Source organism: Poeciliopsis prolifica, unplaced genomic scaffold (assembly GCF_027474105.1).
Source record: "Poeciliopsis prolifica strain line A6 unplaced genomic scaffold, Auburn_PproV2 SCAFFOLD032, whole genome shotgun sequence".
Classification (NCBI taxonomy): Eukaryota; Metazoa; Chordata; class Actinopteri; order Cyprinodontiformes; family Poeciliidae; genus Poeciliopsis; species Poeciliopsis prolifica.
The window spans coordinates 4,777,965-4,803,231 of record NW_026562407.1 but is presented as its reverse complement, the minus strand read 5'-3'; the positions used below and the strand labels follow the sequence as shown (position 1 = coordinate 4,803,231).

The 25,267-nt window shown below is 37.6% G+C and overlaps 1 protein-coding gene across 24 annotated transcripts in view; it reads left to right on the top strand.

Annotated features, from left to right (window-relative positions):
- Window positions 1–25,267, top strand: part of LOC129373213 (receptor-type tyrosine-protein phosphatase delta) — a 414,675-nt gene that overhangs the window by 330,764 nt on the left and 58,644 nt on the right. For all 24 annotated transcript variants that reach the window (XM_055051024.1, XM_055051021.1, XM_055051022.1 and 21 more), the window contains 2 exons: window positions 1,246–1,387; window positions 23,360–23,548. In XM_055051024.1, the coding sequence (XP_054906999.1) occupies window positions 1,246–1,387; window positions 23,360–23,548 (331 nt within the window). The remainder of the gene's footprint in view (window positions 1–1,245; window positions 1,388–23,359; window positions 23,549–25,267) is intronic.

The following is a 25,267-nucleotide window of genomic DNA, read 5'->3' as shown; positions in this document are numbered from 1 at the left end:
TTCACACGGCTGCTGTATTATTACGTTTTCTTTCATTGAGATGGCAGAAAAGGCCTTTCTATAGTTGTTTAAATGAGGACTTTGCTGCCCCTAACATACCTGACACTAATCTTTTAGCTAGTAACATTAGATGGCTAATATTTTGGAAATCTGAAAATAGAGAAGCGATGAGGGTTTTCGCCAGATGTTTTGGAGTCGTGCAGCACTCTCCTAATCCACCTCTTCATGCTGAAAGAAGGCTAACAGATGTTTTGTTACTTAACAGAAGGATAAATTAGACTTTTTAGATATATATTTGAACACACATTTCAGTGAAAAAGAGAAGTTGGGACTCAAAATGTTTTTCTTGAAAACTGCAAAATACATTCTGTCAACTAAATGCAATCATTAGTAATAGACAAGAAGACAAACCTAGCATTAAATTGACTAAAGAGTTCTCAGGAAAAAAATACATAATACATTTTACATGTCAAGATGGTGCCACACACTTGCTAGTTAATGATGCTATAAGCCCGTTTAGTGAAAGCTATAAGGCATTTACCTGACATATATGGAAAACAGATTTGATGTTTTGGAAAATTTTTGTCACGCTTGTTAATTAATGCTGATTTAAGACAACAGTTGCAAGCCACAGGCAACTTATTTACTAAGCTAATTCCAGCTTGTTATTCTTGTTAGTTTTTGCTGTTTCTTAAAGAAACAGCAAAAAGACAATATTCAGTGCAATATGTACTTGAAAACCACTTGTAAATAGTCTATGGAATATTATTATTCATAGAAATCAAACAAACTAAATCTAATGGATAACATAATAAATACAATAATATATTACTAGGAATTATTGTTGATGCTTTAGATCGTCTATTATATTTTTGTATCGCCTACTGTTTTTGTGTTAGTTTTATAAAACTATAGTATTTTTACTTAAGGCCATCACACCGTGAGACTGTCCTCCCGGCCCTGCCTAACCTGGACACAACAAAAAGTCTTATTCATGCGCAGATATCCTTACTTGTTCAATAAATATCCACAAGTATACAAAAAAAAACAAAGAGTCTTTACATTAAGATAGGCAAACGGCTGTTTATGTCATAGGAAGCACATTTTGTCAGTCTCCATCATTGTTGTTGAACTGTCGTTAACTTTATTTTTCAGTTGTTGTTAATATTATTTTCTGTGGAAGGTCCCTCACTCATTGTGAACAAAAAAATCTCCTTTAACATATCCTGTCTCTCGCACCTGCAGGTGATAGACTTCAGCGATGGCTCTGGCTCCGTGCTAAGAATTCAGCCGTTGCGCACGCCCCGAGACGAAGCCATATACGAATGCGTCGCCTCCAACAGTGTTGGAGAGACGAGCGCCACGACCAGGCTGACTGTTTTACGTGGTAGGTCTTTTGTCATCAGCCCCCTAAAGGAAGACTTTTTTTATAAAAATAGCAAAGCAGTCCAACACACATACACCTCTTACATGCACGTCTCTCTACCTGTGACAGGTAAGGTTACGTTTATCTGTTTATTTGGTTTTCTTCACTGTCATTGTGTGCAAATAAACCCTGGTTCCTCTCACGCTGTATATCCTAACTTGATAAGATTTAGTCCATTAGCTGTGTAGCCGAGTAAGTTTTTGTTTCTAAGTGACTTAAGTCATTTGCATACCGATTCCTGACACAATAATTAAGATGCCAGTTAAATTATGCAAATAGCCATCCTTTTCTCTAGCCTGCGGAGGTTTAATAAAAAAAGCTCAGCAATGATTTTCAAATCAGTCATTTTTCATCTCCATGTTTCAGCTTTGATATTCATTTGATCGTCTATGGGAGAAAAAAAAAGAGAGAAAAGCATGATATTGTTATCCAATTAACAAGCATGCTGTTTATTGTTCATAGCGGCGTCCTAGTGGCAGGTTGACTCAGGCTGTATATTCCTAGCTGTTAAAACGCATGCTTTACAAATCTGGACAGGAAAGGTCAGGGCAAGAGTTAGATGAAAAATAAGCTGGATGATTTTGTCTTCCTTTATAATTAGCTCTGGGTAAAATTTAATCTTGATTAGACATAGCAATCCTTTCAAAGGCAAATTTGTGGTTGCCCTGAGCTAAAACGACAGTGTAATATCTCTCTAAAACATGACTTGTTTGGATTGTGAATGGAGAAAATAGCTTTGGAGTAATAATAAAAAGGGTCTTGGGCTGTTTGAATGAGGTGTGCTCCATTATGTTCTGCAATTACACAACATGGAAAATGAGTTTCTATTGAAAGAGGTGCTTCTCACCTATAAAAAGAAAAAAACTGGCTCTGTGACTCTGAAACCCCCCCGCCACCATGAATCCCCCTCCCTCCCTTCTTATCTCACCAATGAGCCCTTTGCACCGTCTCCAGGGGCCGATTGAAAGAGAAAGGTGGCAACATTCACATGCGGCTCTCTGCTGTTTTCTCAGCGAGTGCACACTGTGTGCAGGTGTGCTCACATACAACACCTTGCACAATTCTTTTTTTTCTTTTCACTCTCACTCTGTCTCTATCTCTGTATTTTCCCTTCACGCACACACACACACACACGCACGCACACACATAGTAGCATACAGCGGATTGAAGCTGCTCTTCCCGGCTTCACGGCCTAGCATTAGCATGTTTATTACTATTTCCATTTTGCTCTTCTGCTCTCTCTCCCTTTCCATCAATGTATTGAGGGTGAGTAGAGGCCTATCGGCAACCAAAATAAAAAAAAAGAAAAACAGGAGCAAGATTTTTTTTCGTCCCCATCTTCTCTTCTGCTTTTGTTAAAATACAAAACCCAATATTATCCTTGTGAATGATTCTGGTAACAATGTACAATTTTTAAATAAATGTGCTCTAATTTTAATTGCTTGCAGAAATCTAGACTGAAAAGTGTCAGCAGTGATCTGATGCATTGTTAAAATATATATTTAGAAAAAAAAAGCTAGTACATGAAATCACAGCTTAATACAGCAGAGACTTGATAGCAATGCCATCACAGTGGTTACATCTACAGGAAATGAACAGAAATGGAATACTATTTATTAACTTTGGATAAACCAACATTAGTTGGGGGAACTGGAGTAGGAAGTACATAGCAACCCACCTTAACAGGAGCTTCTCACTTGAAAAAAAATTGGTGTAGAATAATGCATTTGTGGTTGTCCCACCTTAGATAATGCTGTATAGAACCGGCTTTCACTGTAATTACTTCTGAATGTGTTTCGAGGTGTCTCTCCACCAGCTTTGCACATCTGAAGACTGACATTTCAGCTCATTCTACAAAAAAGCTCAAGCTTAGTGCGAATGAAGGGAAAACATCGGAGAACAGCAATTTTGAAGTCTGCCTACAGATTTTAAATAAGAGTGACGTCTGGACCTTAACTGAACCATTTGCTAATTTTTTTAATGTTTTTATCTAAACAAAGAAAATGGGAAACCCAGTCTCCTGTCGTTTCCAGGTTTCTTTCCTGCATTGCTCCGTATCATCCTGGTCTTGATATAACAAAAGCGTTGCCACATTGTGCTGCTGCCACTATATGTCACATTTCAATAGTTTTTAATGCAGATGTGCAGCGTTAGTTGTCTTCAACACATACTCTAGCGTTGCAAGAGTTGGATAAAACAACTCCTGCGACGTAATTTCCTAAACAAAGAAAAACAGTGTGGCTGAAAAAACAGCATATTTTTCTATTGTGTATTTTAGTTTTTGTAACATCAAAACATGCAGGAACTCTAGAAAAAATTATTTTTTGTGTATCTGTGCATCATAAAGTGTACAATGAAACCCTGATCCTGTCCTGACAAATACGATGGCATAAGCTCTAGCCAAGATGAAAGCTGGGAGTGAAGTAACACAGCCAAGTGACGGCACACTATTCATACTGTATGCATAGGGATTCCAGAAATAACTCAAGAATGGTTTATCCATATTTTAGAATGCCAAAAAGCTTACTCTGTCCAAAAATACTCATCACGCTGTGTTAAATAGAGCAACACTTGTATGTTATAATGCAATCTGCAATTTTATTTCCAGTTTTGGCTATTTTCATAAAGGAAGACTAAGCTTCTAGGGGAGTGCGTGTTGCGGGATTGAAGAAATAAACAAGTCAAGCAAATGAAGACAAGTGCTACTACACCCAGCCTAATACATATAAAGTGACTGTTCTCTTAGTTCATTTAGGCTCCAATGGTCTGTGGAAACAACTGCAAAGCATCTGCTGTGGGTAGCTCGCCACAGGGGGCAGGAGGCGCCTAATTCTATGAAAGAAAACCACATTTGTTGCACGTTATGAGGAGTTGGGGGACTGGAGGTGACAAAATCCGAAGCGCAGGGGGGATATTAGTATTCGGATGGCTCTCCAACTTGATGGGAACTGCCATTAGTAATGAACTTCCAGGCATGGAGAGGTGATTTGCATGAAAGGCGAACCCTGAAACGTAATGATGTTCTGAGTCAAATCTGCCAGGCCACGCTATGAGATACAGGTTGGCTTATTTCACTTCCCCCCCCTCCGTTCATTCAGTGCTCGGTTTTGATTAACTGTGAGATGAACAGACTCCCATATGACTGGAGTCTTTAAATGTAACTTGTCTAGATTTGCTGGGTAATTCCACATGACATAAAAAAGGGGTGAAGATGCAGATACGGCACGTTATGGGAGTCGCTGCTGCAATACAATTGGAGTTATGTTTTGTCTGATGTCGTTTAGAAGGGGAAGACTCTTTATTTGCATTTACACAAGTACGCCTGCAGAGCTTGTAACAATAGCATCAGCGTACAGTATTAGCACAGCTGGAAATCTATTAACTATCTGGGAAGAAACAAACTTTGGAAAATGTAGTTGCAACACTTTTCTGTGTTCCGTCCTCTCTGCTAATAGTTTCAGCAGAATGATGTGTGCATTTGAGTGCTGCAGTTCATGATTCAGGCATGATTAAGGATTTATACTGCATCTTCATAGTCCCATTATGCTGTCAACAGCCATTTCCTGTTGCCCCGCACACAAGCCAGCAAACTTATGCAGCTGTGCACAACTTGACAGTGGGAGCGGAAAATGGGAAGCCGCTCTCCTGTGACGGGAGAACAGAAAGCATCATTTCCATTTGTATGGAATGGTGCGACGGCGCGGTCAGAGCTCTGTAGTTACGACGAATACTTCCCCTCCTCAGTGAAAAAGCTGCTACGTGATCAGTGATTATTCAGATACAATATATGCACTCCACTTCCTGTTGCCATTCTGGGAGGAAAGAACATTCTTGCACTCAGCTAAAATGCATTAATTCATTCCACACGTTTGTAACTAATGTCTATGAGTTGTTGATTATTGTACTGGTATTGTAAAAAGAAAGTACATCCTTGTCCCATTCAAGGGTTTTCTTATCAGAATAATGGCCTCATTTTTAACAGTTTTTGAAAGGATTTACATCAAACTCTGTGTTCAAAAACGCAGATTTCACACTGCCAGTATTTATTCATTAAAAAAGGAATACAATTCAATTAAAATTTACTTATTTTTTTTCTGAATGGAAATTAAATGCAACTTATTCCATCTATGTTCAGAGAGTCACTGTGGATGGAGAAAAGTTATCTGGTAACAGTCAGTCTTTCAGTAAATGTGAAGAAGCCTCTTACTGGAGACACTGTTGCTGTATTTACTGACTGTTATGACATGCTAGCGTCTCTATATCCAGGCAGCAGGGAGAATATTTTACACCATCAGTAAGAGGTAAACACTGCTAGTCCACCTTACTTGCTTTTGCTGCTCCTCTTTAAGTCTTTGTCTGGCTCTAACGTTTGAATGTCAGCCAGAGATGCTCTGGGAGTGATGAACTGTGCAAAAACCTAAAAGTTAACTCCAAGGTCTGACTTTGGTTACGCTTATAGCAGGGAAAACATAAAGTAGTCAATTTTTTTTGTCTGACAATTGGGATTTTGGCCCGCACTTACCACCGTTAATTAATTTGTAGACTTTTCACCTCTCTTAAGATCCCACGACAGTATTTAATCAGGACTTTGTCTGCTGTGTTTGGGATCATTGTGATATTGATCCCAGTTTTAGCCAAGCCTCATTGCTAGGCAGATGGCCTAATATAAACTCTTTTGTGGACAGAAAAGTTCATGGCTGACTCAAGATACCCAGGGCAACAAACCTAAATCATCACCTCATCATCACTATGCTTAAGAGTTTATGGGAGAGAGTTTTGTGACTATATGCTGTGTAATTAGTCTTACAAAGGAAATTGTTTGACTTGTTGTTTAGAGACAATTTTGTGAAACTGATTTCATAATGCAATTGGGCCAAAGTCTTGGTATTGGACAGATAGTCACATTAGTCTCTTAGTGCACAGAAGAGTTTCATGGTTGAGTTAATAGTTATAAGATTCCCAGGTCTAGAAAACAAGCCCAAATCTGCATCACTCCACTGCTTCCCAACAATTGGTTTAGATCACTTTTCAGTTCATAAAGAAGCAACTTAGCAAACTTAAGTTTTGCCACTATACTATTTTAGAAAGAATAGGCATTCTCTGGGAAACCCCCACTAGTTTGTTGTTTTCATAATTATACTGCTGAGAACATATTTCACATGCTAACCCAGACCTATAGAGCTGAGATGTAGCTTTAAGTTTTGAATTTTCCACTATGCTCTCTCTCTTGGAAAGATTGTGGGCTTTTTAAAACATTTTCCAGTGGAGAATAGTCTTTCTTCATAAAGAAAAGAGGACTTCTGATTGTCTTAGGAAGTGGGTTTATAATCCTTCCCTGACTTACAGACAACAACTATTGTTTTAGAGACATTTTGGACTTTTTACCTTCTTAGTGCCATGGTAGCTTTTGTCTGTATTCTCCATCATATCAAAAGTCCAGTTTTAATAGCGGGGCTCAAATTTTTTCAAAATCAGTTTATGAAGTGCATTCAATCATCAAATTCTATTGAAGAAATAGTTTATCACAAACAACTGAAAAAAATTGCACTTGGTAGATGGTAAATGGTAAAGCACTTTTACTGGTTGTTTAATATAATTTCACAGTTGGGTCAAAACCAGATCATGTGTAGTATGTCATAAAACTAAAAGCACTGTAATTAAAAGAGGGAATACTTTCTTTGTGTTTTTTTTTTTTAGTAAATTGTGCTTTATGTCTAAAGTCTAAGAAAAAGGCCTCATGTCCAGCAAATAAAATATCTGACATTCTTATTAACAATAATAATATAAGCACTTCATTTGTCTCTTTGAAGCCTATGGACCTCTAGTGCAGGGTGCAAAATGAAGAAAAGCCCGTCCACGTTCTGAAACAGCTTAGGAAGATAAATGCTGTGTTTCAGCTGTCTCCTACTGTCGGTGCAAGTGTAGCACCCGGAAAGAAGCGAGTGACCATTGTTAAATTGCTGTGTTCATGATCAGTGGCTTGAAAAAAAGGAGAGAAGTTAGCCAGTAGCTACTGTACAATTCTCTGGTTTAGTGGCAGAAAATCGGAAAATGGCAAGACCTGAGCTGCCGTGTGGAACATTCAATTTTGTCAGAAGAGTTTTTTATTCTTTAACTTTCTCAAACTTATTTTAAGACAGTTATTCAGCATATTCTTGATCTAAATAATGAGGACGAAGGAGAGTACCGTTACTTTAATGCTTTGCCTGTGAATGAGGTTTTCTTAAAGAGGCTCTGCACCTTAGCATGCTGAGATATAGTGACTGAGTGAGAATATCTCACTGGAAGACAGTCTATTATCATCATGTCCATTAAATGTTTCATAAAATATAAAGCAATTTAAAAGATTAAGCTAACTGTCCTCACAGAAATTGATCTTTTCTTTAAAGAACAAAAATGTATCCATTACCAGTGCCAAACTTTTGCATTTAATCACAAAAGTAAATCAGTATCTAAATAGTATGCAAGATGATTTAAAACGCAACCACTGCCAACAAGATGGATGTTAGCGTTAAGAGTCTGCATGGTGTGTGAGAAAACATCTGCTGGAGCCTGTTGGGCATTTTAACTTCGCTCTGACCGTGATAGATGGTGCTTCTTCTGTCGTGGCTCTGTGCGCACTTTAATAAAAGTGAAAGGCATCCAAGAATAATAAATATTGATTCTGACAAATGAGGTATTAGTTCTCTCATGCTTGATGCCGACAGATTGGCCCCCTGACTTAGCTGCAGAAAAGACATGAGGGATTTCATGGCAAAAATACTTTTCAGCTTCTTTTTAAATTAGATTGTTTAAATTTATATATATATATATATTAAAATTTGATACTTCTTCATTACAATGTGTGGCCTATAATTATATCCACAACACACTTCTGAATCTTTGTTCAATAATGTTATGAAATACATTGTATCATTGGCAAATATTAGTAGACAGGAGCTAATACATGCTCACAAAATCCACTTGAAGGTTTATAGGCCAATTAAATGGAAATCATGTCCAGCTGTCACTCCCACACATATGGTCAAGAGGTGCCTTTGACCATTTCCTGACATGCTTTGACAGGCGTCCTCATCAACCCTGATCGGCAATAAAACTAATAAACAGAAAACTATCCAGCTTACATTGTGCATGTTAAACTCCGATTGTGTGAAACATTACATGTTGACTCAGAAGACAGGAGGACAGGAAGACAACCTCTCAAAAAGGACAGAGACTATGGACATATTTGGTGTCGATTTAGGGTGCTTTTCAAATAATACATGGCAATATTAAAGCAACACGATTGTTGAAAAACAAACCCAAGCCTTACTTTTAACAAACCATTCATATAAGTTGTAGGTGACTACTTTTCTTACTTCCTGTTGCAGATGGCTGTACTGCAGTGTTAACACTAGCTTGTCAATAAGCAGGAAAGTTAGATTTCAGTTGCATTATTTAGTTTGGCTTCATCTGTAGCTAACGATATGTTACCATTTAGGCTTGTAGAATTATGCATGACGGTAAACGTACATGTCGTTTAGCTATGTCTCTGTCTAACTGACAGCTTTGTGGTTTAATTTGAAAAGAACCATAAACTGTGTCTTAGTGAAACCTGCAGGTCTTATTTGGGTCCAACATATAGCTAACTCAAAATGGCTTCTACAGCATTGGTAATTGAGTGCCGTTCATGTAGAGTTGCTAAGTTAGTGTTTATCATACATGCTAATCATTTTAGGATTTTGTGGTAGCATGCTAACATATGCTAGAGCCAATGTTTAAAATATTTAAACATTGCTGTAATAGCAGTAAAATTTTATACTGCAGTTTTTAAAACTTGTTAAAATGTATAGTTTGTTCTCTAAATTTGTAAAGATAAGTCTTTATCAGAAAGTGCTAAATTAACCAATTCACTGAAACTGCTTAATCCAGAAACTTGAAAGTTACCCTAAACTCAGCTTCTTACAGCAATTTTTTTCTGGCTCAAGTTGATCAATTTTCCTAGAAAAATATTTTATTTCCCAGAGGAAACACAAGGTCATAAAATAAGGTGTGTGTGTAAGTCGAAGCCAGGTAGTCAAGGGGTTGCTAATATTAGCAGCTTTGATCTTAGCGCCGGTCCAAAGTAATTTTCTACTAGATTAACTGGATACTGCACGGTCATCCTTAATGCATCTAATGATCTTGAGAAACTTCTCAAGCTATGTAAGGGTGCTTGCTAATTGGAACCCGACAACTTTGTTGAAAGGTGGGGGTGTGATTAGATCTTTTGCATTATTTTACTGAGCTTTGATTAATTGAAGAGAAAGAAAAACGCATTGTTAGATATTGTTGTACATTACATCACCTGCAAAATCTCAAAACATGTGGGCACTGCAGCCATTTCTATACCACAGCCACAGCATGTTGAGATACCCATCATCTCCTAAAGTCACTTTTGCAAGAGAATGTCTGCAGGCTAAAGTTGAAAAGCCTGACATAACCCCATTTTCCATTAGGACTCTTTGAAAGCCAATAGGTCCTCTCTGCAGGATGTTAGCAAGCTTGAATAATCTCTATACTTTCCCTGTTCTGTGGCAAGCTTTTAGTTAGATGAATTATTGAAATTCCTAGTGCTATGTTCTCCCTTTCTCCGAGAGAAGTCAACCCCTATAAAGTCGGTTCCCACAGACATGTATGTCACACATCTCTTAGATTATTCGTCTCAGTTTAATGCTATACTATGTTCAAATGGAGCAATCCCGAGTCATGAATCGCAAAAGGATATCTGGTGCTCTCAAGCAAGTTCTGCAAGTGATTAAAGTTCAAAGGCATTTATGTGGAGACATTTTAAAAGCTGATTAGATGACATTTCATGAAGTAATACAGACATCAGAGGCATAAATACTGTCATACTTTGCTTTTGCATTTTAATAGGAAATGACATTTTACAGTCTGCACTGTGATTACAAGATATATATTAACTCTTGCCTTGTTGGAACTAAAACAAAGCTAATTAATAATTATTTGAATACATGTTCTAATCCTTGAGGTGTTTAATTGTTTAACTTTCAAAACACCATATTCTTTCAGGCTTTGACTTTAACTATTTATACTTTCTGATTTTTTTTTAAATGTTGAAAGCAATATTTCTGACATAAATATATAGGGAAAGAAATGTAATAGCTCAAACACATTGTGTTTTTAGGGTTTATTCTCCACCTACTTTTAAGTAGAAATGCTGTTAAAAAAATTTTCTGGTCACTAGACATTGGGCTGCTGCAAAAGGCTTTTGCTTTTTAATATCTTTTACCATTTCAATAAAATGATGGTTTACAATTCATAGACATGATGGTTGGGTTTATTCCCACCCAAAGCTTATGACATCACCCCATTTTAAACTTATCTTAACAGTTTTCAACCTAGAGTTCAGTTTCAGTTCATTACAAATGTTGACACATACACATTTTCAAACCTTTCTCGCCAGTGTGAGGCAATAAACTTTAAACTAGGCAATCAAATATACCTTATATGTCTTACATGATTTATTTCAGAGATAGGAGTGGATATTTTCCAATAGGCACATTTTTAAGATTTAATACAGTTAAAGACTGTTGTGGAAATAATGGGGGCATACTAGAATTAAGTTTAATCCATGCTGTTGATGAAGACAATGCACAAAGTATTTCACTGCTAATTTGTATTGTGTTGACAACCAGCCTATAGTGGCATCTTCTCGAGTATTTCTAATTAAAATAACCTACAGTCAGTGATGTAAGGAGTCCATGCCGTCCTTAGCAAGTCCGTCCAGGTGCTGCTCACGCCTGGTGGCCTTCTCACCTCAAGCTCCAACCTTCTGTCAACCGGGCTTAGAAATTTTCTATAGCCTGGTATTAGCTTCCCCTACTGGTCAACCAATTTTATTTTATTTTTTACCTGATAAAGATTTACATAGATTCAAGTTGATAATGGTCATCACTGAAGACAACAGTCGTAATCACTTATCACACCTTTTCTAACTACAAAAATGAACACCGCTGGGACTATGTGTGAAATATTACAATCATAAATAATTTCTCTAATGTAATAGGCAGACACCACGCTTGCAGATTTTTTATGCAAGTCATTTTTTTTATCCTTAATGAACAGATTTTCAACAAGTGAGGAAATGGAACAGAAAGAAGAAAATTGCAGAACATGTGGCCGAATCATAAGTGATATCATATCAGTGTTCATCACAATTGCATGTGTTCCTGTTGTTGTGGAGTATTGCCAAAAGCTTTAAATATTTCACCAATAATGCAAAGTTTCGTCACATATCCTCAAACTAATTCTTAGATGGAAGTTTTGATTTAGATGCTACATTGTTTTAAATGTAGCATCTACATTTAAAACGTGAGGATTTTATAAGAAAACATTGTCTACCTTTGACCCTGTAAATCTGGTTGAGATGATGTGTGGTCTGTAAAGCAACAAGCGTGAAGGGAGGGAGGGGCAAAGGGGGTCATCAGAGTGTAAATAGAGTTTTGTGTCTGGCTTCCCGCCTGCTGTGCTTCTTGCCCAGCCAGGCCTGTAGAGAACCCCCCCCCCCTCCGCCCTTTCTGCTTCATCTCTTCTATTCATCTCCCTCTTTACCCATCCATTCTGGCACCACCCCAAAGGGGCATCCGACACTAACACTCCCTCTCTGCTTTCATTCTCTTCCTCCCATTCCCTTCACTTGCGTTGTAAATGGAGGAATATCACAGCTAATCCGTCATGTTTATGAATGACACCGGGCCTGTGGAGAGTTGGAGTGCCTTCCCGAAGTGGCGTATATCTCTGTTGCATGCCCTCCGCTTGGCTGATCCAATCTTGCCCTATCAGCAATGGCTGTGATGGATATATGTGGATGACGGCACATTGGATGAACACTTGGATGGGTCATTCCAGTGGTTTTTACATCACAAACTAAAAGTTTTTAACCAATAAATCCTTAACTTAAGCGGCTCCACTATGCAGAAGATCTGCCTCACATCCTGGTCAGTGTGTCTATTCTCAGATCTTTGAAGGATGAGATGTTGTCTGACTGTTGACTGCGCCTCAAACTCAGTGCAACTCACTTTGTCCAAATGTAGGAAAAAGCTCTTCTGGATTGTCAATACTGGAAGTGATGAATACTGCTCATTTTTCCACATATTTTAAGGCCCAAAGTCAAATTAAGAGTTTTCCAACTAGTTGCGCAATGTCATTTGGTATAAGAAAAGCTTAGATTGTTCACCTGTGAAGGTTTTCCTGCAGGAAAAGCGCCTTGTGATTAATAAGATTGATTTTACGATGGTTCTCTCATAATCTCAGGCATTAGCTGAGGGATTTTTAATGACAAATAAGCAGCATTCAATTAATTACACAGTCTCAAAGGGGATTTATGGAAAAAACAATCAGTGTGGGGCAAAGGGGGGAGAAGATGCCATTTTTCACTCAGACAGACGATTAGGAACCTTTTGGTAAGAAGAGCGTTTGTACCTTCATCTTCCTCCTCCTATTTTACTCCAACATTCATCATCACTTCAGCTTTGAAGAACAGTCCAGATAGTGTTTCACAGGTTGTTCTTCCACTGCCTCTTAAAGCAACACAGCAAAATAACATCTTAGTGTGTAGTCGATGGCCACTAGCTGCCTGCCTTTGTTTTTTTTTAAACAGGTTTCATAAAAAGATTGTATTTGTTCAGCGAATTACTGAACAGCCTTTTAGAGGGCCCAAGCCTGGAAAGCGTAATACCACTTTGCGCCAGACAGGGAATGTTCCCCTAAAACCTCTATTACAGTGAAATGAAATTAGCAGTTTGAGTCAACAGTGGTGCATTCATGGTAATATTCATTATCATGCTCTGTACCTGTAGATTCACCTAATAAGCTAAACTGAAGCATATTTTCCTCCAGCCCAGCTAAGCTTTTACTGCTGTTTTCTTTTCCTTTTTTTACAGAAAAAAACCATGGGTTTTTGTCTCCACAAGAATTTGTCTTGAATTTTAAAAAATGTCAAAATTTCATTTTTATCCAGTGCATCCAGGATATTTGAGGTGTCGCTGTTGTGCTCTTTAAACCATTTTTGAACCATTTTAGCTTTGTGGCAGAGCAGCGTGTCCTTGAATAGACGGCAGCCATCGAGGGACACTGTTTCCATGAGCATGAGCACGGTGTGCAACAAAATATAATTCATCTCAACGGGATGAAGAAAATCATGTCAAAATATCCTCAAATAAAAATGAATGTGTGAAATGAGCATTATCTGCGAATGTTTACAGGAAGGTGTGTGGAGTAAAGAAACTAGGTTCATGTCCAATTTATAAACTGCTCTACCAAGCTGCGGGTACCTGATAAAGCAAAGCGGTGGGCACTGATTTAGAACCTGCCAATCATTAATCCCTTTCCAGTAACGGCATACCTTTTTTATCGCAGCATAAAGTAGAACTCGTAGGCAGAGCAAGAAAATCTGTGATAATGTTGGCAAAACTGTTAAACTGCTACAGAGGCGCTGAGGAGAGAAGAAAAATAGAACAGATGCCGTCACAGATTTGGCACAAAATGAAATTGCTGCCTCCCTTTGTTAATCGAGACCTCTTACGTTTGGTTGAGTAATTTTGTTTGTGTGAAAACAAAAGTGTAATTAACAGTTCCATCTCCCATGCCAGGGCAAAAACAAAATAATAATAATAATAATAATTGAATATGTCAGTGGAATTGGAGATGAACGAACATTTTGTTAAAGAGGGCTCTAGACTGATGTATTAACCAGGCGTGTTGGAAGAAAACAAAACTGTAAACAAATTGGATCAGGCATTGTTTTTGTGTTTACTGCAGTCTGAAATGAACAACCTCTTTCTGGGAAAACGGAAATTAAGTTTTGCAATACAGAGGTGCAAGTGTGTAGAAAATTAAATATTATGCTTTGAAATGTTAGACTTAACCTGAAGTTTGTTGTCATCAATAACCTATTGTGTGTTTTTTTTTTTTTTCTTGAGGCACAAGCAAAATTGCACGGTGATGGAAGTATTATGCTGTGGAAGTAACATTGCTTTAGATGGAATTAGAGTTCCAAATTTTGATCCCAAACCTTCAGGCATCTTCTGAAAAGCTTAAGAAATCGAGGTTTTTAATATTTCAGCGTCATGCCGCAAGAATAAAATAAATAAATGTTTAAGCATTCAATTCTCTCCTGCTGGGTTTTAATCATGAATATGGATTTTATTTTTAATAACATTTTTAGACCAGTTAATAAAGCACTGGGTATCAGTTCAATTTCAACATGCTAATGCACTCGCAAAGACTGAAAAAAATCTGTTCCAATCAATGTTGTGCTCCCAGCAATATATGATTACCTTCCTGAGCTCTGTCTTATTCACTTTCTAACTTCTTCTGGACTTTTCTGTGTGGAATGATCTTTAATCACTGTCCCTCAGTTTCAAATTATATGTTTTGGTTTGTTGGGAAAATAGGTTTGATTCAAGCTGCTGAGAAAAATAAGCACTGCTGTCATACTTTAATGATAATATTTAGCGGATTTTCACTTTTTTATTTTGTTTTCCCTGGCAGATAACTCATAACGAGATCGTGAGAATCAAATTGATTTGAACCTGGGTGAAAATAGTCTCGAACGCTAAACTGTCTGGGCCTCACTCATTTTTGACATCTTAGCACCAGATTCTTTTCTCTCTCTCTCTCTGTTTTTCTCCCAGCGTCTTTGGCTGGACGCTAGAAGAACAATACGTCTCGACACACATTTTTCTCCTTCGTGCCACAGCAAGTGACCTGTGACAGCCTCTTTGAGCAGATTGTATCCACTCAAATAGATCCAACAAATATATCTTATTACGGCCCACAGGGATTTTCCCTGAAGAATATCCTCAACCGCGGGGTGAAAAGTCTTGTTCCGCTTGGTGGGGAAAAAGGTCGGATCAAATCCAATCCTTGTGCAGCAACCACAGAACTAAAGCCAGAATGTGACCAGAAAGGTTTCCTTTTTTTCTTCTTCTTCTTCTTCTTTTCTTTTTCCACTGAAACGAACCATTCGGTTCAACAAAAGCTTGTTTTCTTCTCAGACTCTCTTTACTGGGTTATTTTTGGAGCCTAATGTGTTTTCAGTCTCATAAAGGAGGAATAGTTATATTGCTGTGTTCTGCAGAATATTGTTAAGACATCTCCACAGGCAACTGTGTAAATATCAATATATTCATTGAAGATAAATTGTCCAGTCTGCTCTACTTAAAGGTGTACACTAAAGTACATTAGGAGGACATCAATATCTGGCAGCACCAACCCACTTCAAGTTGAATAAAAAAGCAGTGAGAAATGCAGATGAATCTGACGGCCCAGCAGTGGGGCTGAGTGTTGGGTTGGACACAGATATTTAATATTTGATGTCACTCCGTATTATTAGAAAGCTGTCAATACAAGGCACCTAATACAGTTCTAGAAAGATGCCTAGACCAGACTTTGACTTGGCCATCATAGTTTGGTCATCATTCTCCAAGGACAGGCACGTCCAAAGTGTACAAATTGATGCAGGTGGAGACTTTTTTTATTTGTAATTAGGGAAAAAATGTATTACAGTGGAAAATGTTAAGTACAACCAAAATTATTCATCTTTTAGTTACCACCCTGCTTTCATTTTCTTAATAGTACACTAACATCTATTGAGGGACTTTTTTCTCAAAAGCAGACTTTGGTGCTCTCGAATCTGCTTCTAATTAATTTGTCAAACTTGGCTAATAATTCCCTGGGTGGCAAGGATTTTAAAGACACGTTGGCCTAAATCCTGTTGTTGTTTTTGAGAATAGACGTTGTTTGGTTTTGTTATGTTTCTTCAAGGAATATGCAAACCATATGCCTTTCTTTTCATTAGGGAAATGTGGAAACCCTGTTTTTGATCAAACTCATCAATTTCACTATAGAAAGTCTGACTTTTTTAATTACACTATTTCAGGGTTACTCTTATCAATTGTCATTCTTCGTCCTATTACATTTGACCAATTCATCTATCCATGTGAATGAAAACTATCCCCACAGCACAATGCTGCCACCACCATGATCCAGAATGGGCATGTTCGAGATAGTGGACTGTTCCTAAGAAGCTAGAAGTTGTATTTTCATCTTTACATTTCATTTTTTTCAGTATGATGAAGATCACATCTTTTCAAGGGTTGCTAATAACTGTGAAGGTTGTCGTATAGGAATTGTTTGTCTTTTTACCATATTTAAGAGTTTAATCCATACCCAACCCTTCATAACCTCATAGCAAACCTTGAAGTAAAACAAACTAAGCAAATATATAAAATACATTTCAAGCTCAATTAGTCTGATTAAAGGCATAAAAATCTGTTTTTACCCTACTTGATAAAAAACAAACTGCCTGTATACAGTTCACTGTCGATATATAGTCAGATACTGGATCCTGGTGACAACTGCATTATAATTGCAAATTGTACAGAATTTACTGCAGCACTCAAGCAACACTTCGATAACTGCAGTGGCCCCCGTTGTCATACAAGGAAAATGTGATTTCACTTACGCTCATATTTCTGTGAGCGTGATCAATAGATATAATCTGCTAATGGGGTGAGTTTCTGTCCAATGGCCTTACGTATTCTGGAGAAAAATCTGCTCACCGAGGTAGTTTTTGAGCCAATGTCCTTTTATACTTGTCCAAATGCTTGGCACTACACACTCATATGGCCTGATAGCCTGGCAGTGGCTAATGTGTGCAAATTGTCATTGGGGGTCTTTTTATATCAAGCACCAGTGCTCAGCACTTCTTTAAAAGGTGACTTCAGCATTTCTTTGCCTTCCATCTCATTTAGTGTGTAGATCCATTGTTGAATATATAGTATGGGTCTGTAAAGCAGAAATTGCCCTTGTCTTAGTGAATGTCCTTGAGATAGCAGCTTTCAGCGAGGCAGAATAGGATAAGCGAGGGAAATAAGTTAGAACTTTTTTCTCCTTTTTTTTGTATTAATCTCACCTTTCAGGTATGACTTTCATATATTGCATATGGTGGCTTTGTGCTCCAGTTATATTGCATTTGGTCTATTAACTGAAGTTGTACTCCCATAGAGGACTTTTGGTGCCCTTTAAATAGATTTTGTGCAACTATAAAATAACCTAGAAGCCATTAAACACACATTTCTAGCACATGATGATTCAAAGTGATGTTTAAAACAATTAAGAATTTTTTAATGAGATTGGAAATAAATGAGATTCATCCCAATTTTACACCCTCTATCCAGCCGTTCCTTCGCCATCTTCTACTTGTCCAAAAATGTGCAGTGAAGTAGCAGATTGTAAACCCAAACATTCCTCTCCTCAGCAACAGTGAACCAGAAACCCCCCCAAACAATTATTATAAGTAAGACTTTTCATTATGATGGGGATGAAGATATCCGGTTACAACCAATCAAAGGTCAAAATGACTGTTGCTCTGGTTTGCAAGTTCCTCATAATTTTACATATTTCAACTTGTGGGAAAGTGTCCAGTCAAAACATCTGGTAGTCCAGCCTTGGCTAATTATAACCAGTTCTGTCTTTTTTTTTTAGACATATGGCTTCATATTTAATGGTTTAAAATTCCAGAAAATTTGATTTGTGGTAAATAAGGGAACACAGACTGCATGTATTTAACTTTTACAGACCACGCATGTTGTCAGGTATGCAACCTCTTGGCAAGTCATCTCAACGCAAACCTAAAACATTTTATTTGTTGTTTTTATTTAGGGGGTTTTTCACTTGGACAAAGCAGTTCAGAGCTTATGTTGTGGTACTGTTAAATCTGGTCCTCTGTGAAAAATGTATTTAGGCTGATAATGGTCCTACAATTGTTACTAAAAAGTCAAACATGACACATGGGAAAAAACTCCAGCCACTTGGCTCCGGCTTGATTAATTATCTCAATCTTTACTTTTAATGCTTTGTCAATAGCCCAACTTTTCCACAAAAAAAACACAGCAACTGTGATTAAACTGCGATTAATCTGATTTAATTTAAATCTCCGGCTTTCTAAGGACAATACTGCCGCAGCACTGTTGAGGAGACTTGTTAATAACGGAGAAAGATGTATTCAATTTCCCTGCCCTTTATTTATTGTCACAGTGGTAATTCGTTTCACAGCGAAATAAATGTGGATCGGAGCAGCTTGAGAACATCAAAACACTTGTTTATTTTATCTAAATCACACAATCTGCAAGAAAAAAAAAAGTTTTCAGATACCAAACTGCTGATGTTACGACTTTGTGGCCTTTTTCAATGAATAAGAGCTTGCAAAGCAGCAGTAAAATGTACTACTGGGCTAAATGGCAATGCATTCAAAAGGCCAGAAAGTGTTGAAACAGTCCATTAATTTTAAATGCAATGCCTGGAGTCATATTAGCTTCCTGCTAGGAATCTGCAGACCAGTTTCATGTAGGATGAGTTGGGTTTGATAACATATCTTGTTATCAAACAAGTTGGATATAAATCCAGAATCTTTGCTAAAAAAAAAAAAAAATTGCCAAAACAATCTTTAAGTCACTCACTGTTTTCTAGTTACTTTTGTTCAGAAGCAAAACATGCTACAGTGTTAGACATTTTTAAAGGACAGCGAAATCAAGATCTCCCAAGCACTTTGTTTCTGAATGCATTGCGATTTTTACAGCAGCTGTATTTAGTTTCGCATGGATTGTCACATCCAATTACTGTATTCAACAAGCATCCATGCTTGTAGCCTGGCTTTTGGCTATTGTGTTTGATCAGGTATACTTTGGACTTGCTGTAGAAATCCACTAATTGTGTCTTTGACCTTGAGCAGGCTGCAGTGACAGAAACTACCTCCAATTAATTCCTTTTTCCCTCTTCAGTATCTTATAGCATTATAGTTTCTAAAACAATATGGCATTTTACAATTCTTTTTAGTCATTGACCAACTGAAAGTCTTTAAAAAAAAAGTACTTTGAAATAAAATTACTTTTTGATGGTTACTCTCTTACTGTGACTTAAGTTATTCCTGAGACTAAACTTGTCCCTTAAGTTAACAACACTGATATCTTGACCCAGCCTTTGAGTATTTCAAAACAAGCTCCTAGTGACCAGAAATCTTTTTTAAACTGTAAGTTAAAATACCTAATTTAAACTTTAGTACCTGAAACCCCAGAACGGGGGATGGTGGTTCTGACTGCCCTCTCATATGTTGGCAGCAATAACTATCTCTTGGTACTCCACTTTTCTCCTACAGGCCAAAATCATGCATGTTAGATTCATTGGAGATGCTAAATTAGCCCGAATTGCACGGCTGTTTGAAGATTGTCTGTTTTTCGAGTGTCTCTGTTATAGTAATAATCATAAAACCTTTATTTAGCCAAGAATGTCCCATTGAGATACAACTGTTCTTCCATGACATTGTGGTCAAATTGATGGCAAAAACAGTTTTTTAACACAGTTAAGTAACAATAAACATGATCAGAAAAAGTCAACTGCAGGAGTTGGTACATAAGTAAAAGACAGATGTTAGATCTGTGATGGACCAACTCCAGCCAACCATAACCCTAAACTTGTCTGAGCACTTTTCTGCACTGACTGACTTGACTATTTTTTCCTTTTCTAGATTTTTTGTTGTTGTCTTTATTTTATTTTACTGTTTGAGCCTCTAGTGGTTTTTATTGAGTAATATTCAGACAAGAAAGGGAGTGAAGAGAGAATGGGGGCATGCATGAAGTAAATGGCCCGGGTCCAATCGTCAAACCCGGGACTTTAGCCACAGTTTATGGAGCGTCTGCTCTACCTGCTCTACCTGCAGAGCTCCAACATTTTCTTTCTCCAGGCAGACTGAAGAGTTTCCCATAAAGATGCTAAAATTTGAATACCCACCCAGGAGTTTCAGTAATGTTCACATTGGAGAGACATAGAAACTCAAAGGAAGAACATTTTGAGCATAACTAAAGATTGTGCTGAACCACACCTCATCTTTTCTGTTTACTGTTATACCCACATCATTCTCATTTAGAGTACAAAATAAGTGAAATACTCAGCACAGTCTTCTTGAATTATTATTTTCATATTTTTAACTACTTCAGTTGACCATTGAAAAAGTTGTGAGATCTTGTTTCATAGTTTTTAAAGCAATTTCTTGCTTTAGGTCTTGTCATAAAAGATGCCTTGAACAAAGCACGATGGAGATACTTTTACTATTTTTTAGTGAATAGTTTTACTATTGCTGTATTTTGTGCTTTATGTTGGCCTTTGTATTCCTATAAATGATTTGGTTTGGATTCAATCTGACCATTTTGAACTAGATATAGTTAAATACAGTCCACATTTCTTCAAAACTAAAAAATAATATTTACAATATAGCGTTAAATCCGGAACTGTTAGTTGACGTGATTGGTTGTATTTTTCAAATTTTCCAAATCCAATTTTGTTTGCAAAAAAAGATCACATCAGTCCCACCAAAACTGTCTTGGTGAGAAATTATTTTTTTGTTAAAAAAAAAACACTTAAATTAACAAAAAAAAAATATATGATACTTACCCTGGTGGGTAAGACACATCACCCATATTCTCTGTTTTTTCTATGTGGGTGAGAGAAGCAAGTGTATCAGAGAACTGGATTAGCTAAATATCTGTCTTTGGATGAATAGAAGTAAAAAAAAACCTGACTTTTTAATGACACCTACGAAGTACTTTCAGAGATGACCGAATTATAAGTTCTGTGAATTATAAGATGCTTCTAACGTCTCTAGTTCAGGATGTGCGGAGTGGCTTTCGATGTGTTGACTCCAACCTCAGGCTGAATGGATTTTCCTTATCAATGCCGTCAGTGGTGGTGTTCTCTTTATTTCTGGTTGACCTCTTCATACCACACTTTTTCCTTCCACTCAACTTTCTACAAATGTGTTTGACTGCATCACTCTGAACAGTTTTCTGTAAAGACTTGTACGAGCTTCTTGACCTTTTGCAGTTTATCACTCTTGTAAAGGCTTTAAATTTTCCACCTTGGGCAATTAATCTATATAACATGAGTTTTACTTTCTGAAATGTCTGAAACACTGTTTCAGTTTCACACCAGTTCAGGCAAGGACGCACAGAGTTGTGTCGGGAAAGTTTTGCAGTTCAGTATGAAGTCACTTGTTTGCAATGCGGTCTTATTTCTGAGAAGATTTATCCACAGAAGTGGTTTTCCATGCCAGACAGCCAAAGGCAGTGTTGGATGACGGCCACGTTTGTCGTTTTGCTGCATGCGGTACATGGCACCTCAAAGCGGGTTTCATTTTCATGATGACGCCTCATGAAAATTTAATGAAGGACCGATTTTCAAAAACAAACAGTGTCGTTTACGAAAGCAAGGAAAGATATTAATTAGCCGCATCACAGCGGGTAAAGGAAGACTTAAAGGTGTGCATAAGCCTTGTTGGCAGTCAGAATAAGCAGGTCTTGTTTGGGAGTTTAACTCTTGGCTGTCACTGCAGAGAGGCAGGAGTTTTGCAAATTGGGATATTATGGCGCATAGAATATTAAAACGTGCAGCATTTCAGAGATTGTTGTTTGCTACAACCCAAACATACTTCATCAAATGAATGGCATCAAATAAAGCTGCTGCAGGCTTTGTTAAAAAAAAAAAAAAACATGTTTGGAGCAAATGGACCCTGTGAGTTTATCATATTTCACATCTCAACCCGCAGCGAGACGTTCCCCTGGCCCTGTTCAGGCTGAAAATTGAGACACGGACAGGAACAAGACAGTTTAGACAACACAGCGCAGCCACCTGCCATCATCAAAGAACATCAAAGCTCCACCTCACCTGAATGGATTTGTGTCAGGGTCCCTTCTTCTTCAGCATGCCGCCGCTACAAAAAGAGTTTGACATTTTGGAAATGCCTGCATTTTGCCCACACTTAGCTGATAGGTTTAATAACACCCTGGTTGCTTGAGTCGCATAACATCCATGAAGATTAACATTTTCTGCTGCTTTTAAATGCATGTAAATAACTTATGTGTTAAATTTTTAAATGACCATTGATGCGCCGTCCCGCAAATAAGGCAGATTTAATTTACAAGCATGCATAAAAAGCTTTTTACTAGCAGCTGTTGCCCATCATAAGCTTGAGGGAAGTCTGAAGTCATCCCTTCCAACTACAGTATTATCGGTCCATCGAGACACCAGAAGCAATGCAAAATTTATCAGTTACTTTATTTAGGCCTGTGCATGTCTGCAAAAAGCTTGTTTAAACAGTATTCCCAGATACAGCTTGCATAAATAAATACCAGCAGCCTATACCGCACAGCAATTCACATGCAAATCTGTGTGATTTGGTTGTCTGTTTGACATGCTAAGTTTTATACTAGAAGTTTGTTTTGTGCATTAATATAGAGGGTTCTGTTATTGGTATCAAGTTATACCAAGTGCTTTAAAATTTACACCATTCCCAGAGCCTGGGGTTCATTTTAATAAGAATTTTCTCCGGATGTTCAGAGCATAGAGTAATCAGCCACATCTGTTGCTGGTCACTGCTGGTCAGCTGGCTGAAAGAAGCATGTGCGCCTCTCTTGACCCTGGCTTTGATGAGTTGTCTCCCTCCTGCATCTGTGCTCTGTCTGCCATGAAGCAGAGGGTATTTTAATGTTTCAGTGGGGAACTAATTAAGAATTCAAGAACAGGTCCAGAGCCTTAAGACTAATTTCTAGAGCATCTCGCTGTCAGATCGGTGCCTCTATGTACTGGATAACCCTTTTTAAAACACGGCTAATTAAATCGTTTTATTCACCTGTCACCATTTTATAAGGAAAATGACACAATTTTACACAGAGAATTAGCAGTGTAAGAAAACCCTTTGTTCTATGTATTTAAATTGACTAATTTTCTACAGTCTCTACAGCCTGGTCTAATTTCTACTCCACCAGGTCATGGTCTCTTTAAGACCACCATCTCACTGCCTCTGACATCTTGCCAAACTGTCTCCAACTTGTTTTGCAGAGGACCAGCTCCCCGCTGGCTTCCCCACCATAGACATGGGCCCACAGTTAAAGGTGGTGGAGCGAACGCGCACCGCCACCATGCTCTGTGCCGCCAGCGGCAACCCCGACCCAGACATCACCTGGTTCAAAGACTTCCTCCCTGTCAACACCACCAACAACAACGGGCGCATTAAGCAGCTCAGATCAGGTAGGTTTCCTCTGCTGAAAACTCGATTACCAAACAGGGAGACTCCTTTCTTTTTTCTTTTTTTCTTTTTTTTCACTTTCTATCTGAACTGCTCCCACATTATATCCTCTGCTCTTTCATCCCCTCTTCTTCCTGCCCATGATTTAACTTCTCATTTGGCTTTTCGTTTTATAGGTAATGGCATTGTTTCGACTATTTCCTGTCCTCTACTTGCTGTACATCCCTGTTGTCTGTCTTATGTGCGTCTCCCTTTGTCTTCCAGTGTTGTCATGAGCTGTTGGGATTGTTTCCTTTCTGTGTTTGCTGGCTTTCGTCCTAACCTCTGCCCACATTGCTCACTGCTGTGACTTTTTAATAAACAATTATCCTCTTTTTTCTTTTTTTTTTCTTCAATTTTTTGCTCTTTCATCTTGGTTTTACTCTCCACTGCATTGGTGCAGTATTTCTTAGAACCATTATGCCCATTACTTACACCTTTCAGTGAACATTCGGCCACATTCAGAGCCCACAAATTAATGCACACGCTTTTAGAATAGGAAAACATGCAGAGGAGCAATTTAATTATCCTAACATATGTGTCCTGCAATAGATGTTTGCTTTAAGAGCATTTCAGATTCAATGAGAATAAGTTTATTTCTTGAAACTAATCAGCCACAGTAGTGCGTAAAACTTCATAAAGCTTTCCCTTTTTCCCTTCATTCTGACTTTATACAGTGCCATGCAAAAGAAAAAAATCAAAAATGTTTAATTTCATGTTTTTCGCCTTAAAACTGCAAACGTGTCCATTTTGATTGTATTTTATTTGATAGACCAACATAAAATAACAAACTTGAGCACACCTCTCCCACCAAACATAGCCTAGCGTAGAAGCATTTTTTATTCAGGGGAAATAAATAAAATTGCCATAAAGAAAGAAAGGAAGGTAAATGTACAAATGGTGGATCCCCCACTTATTTACAATTTAGTATTTGCAGATTTTTTCTGTGGAACGTGATTCCACATGTTTGGAAAATCCACTTATTCCCAGATTATTTTTTAAAAAGGCATATCTAAAGTATTCAAAAAAATGCAGCTTGGGACTGGCTGGGATTTGCAAAGCAGCCGATCCAGGAGCACATTTTATTTTTTTAGGTGCTGATGGTATGTGCACCTAAAAGTAAAGACAAGGAAGACTGTAGACGTAGGCTTCTTCATTGGAGCTATGTCCCCTGTGGGTATCGTTGCATCTAAAGATATATTTGATGCTTGAAAAATTTTAATTGGCATTTATAACGGTTATGTCGGAGTTTCAAGTATTTACATAAGACTATGGTTTCTAACCTTGTAAATACCAGGGTTTAACTGTTAATAATGGATAATGGACAAGGCAAAAGACTTCACCATTAACCCATTTCATGAGATAATCACTCTAAACATATAGCCAGAGCTTCAATAAAGTGGTTTAGAGGAAATGATATTCATTTCTTTGAATGCCCTAACCAAAGTCCTAACAAAATCCTGTTGAAAATCTGTGGCAAGATTTGAAAGTTGTCCTTTAAAAGTCAGTCTATCTGGATGATAGAGCAGATCTTTTATTTTTCATAAAAGAAACAATAAAACATTTAGAAACATACTTCATAACATTTGTAGACGTAAAGAAGCACGTCTTTTTGGATGTTATTAGTGAAAATTAAAAAAAAGTATTTAATTATTTCATTCTTCTTCATCATTATGCGCTAC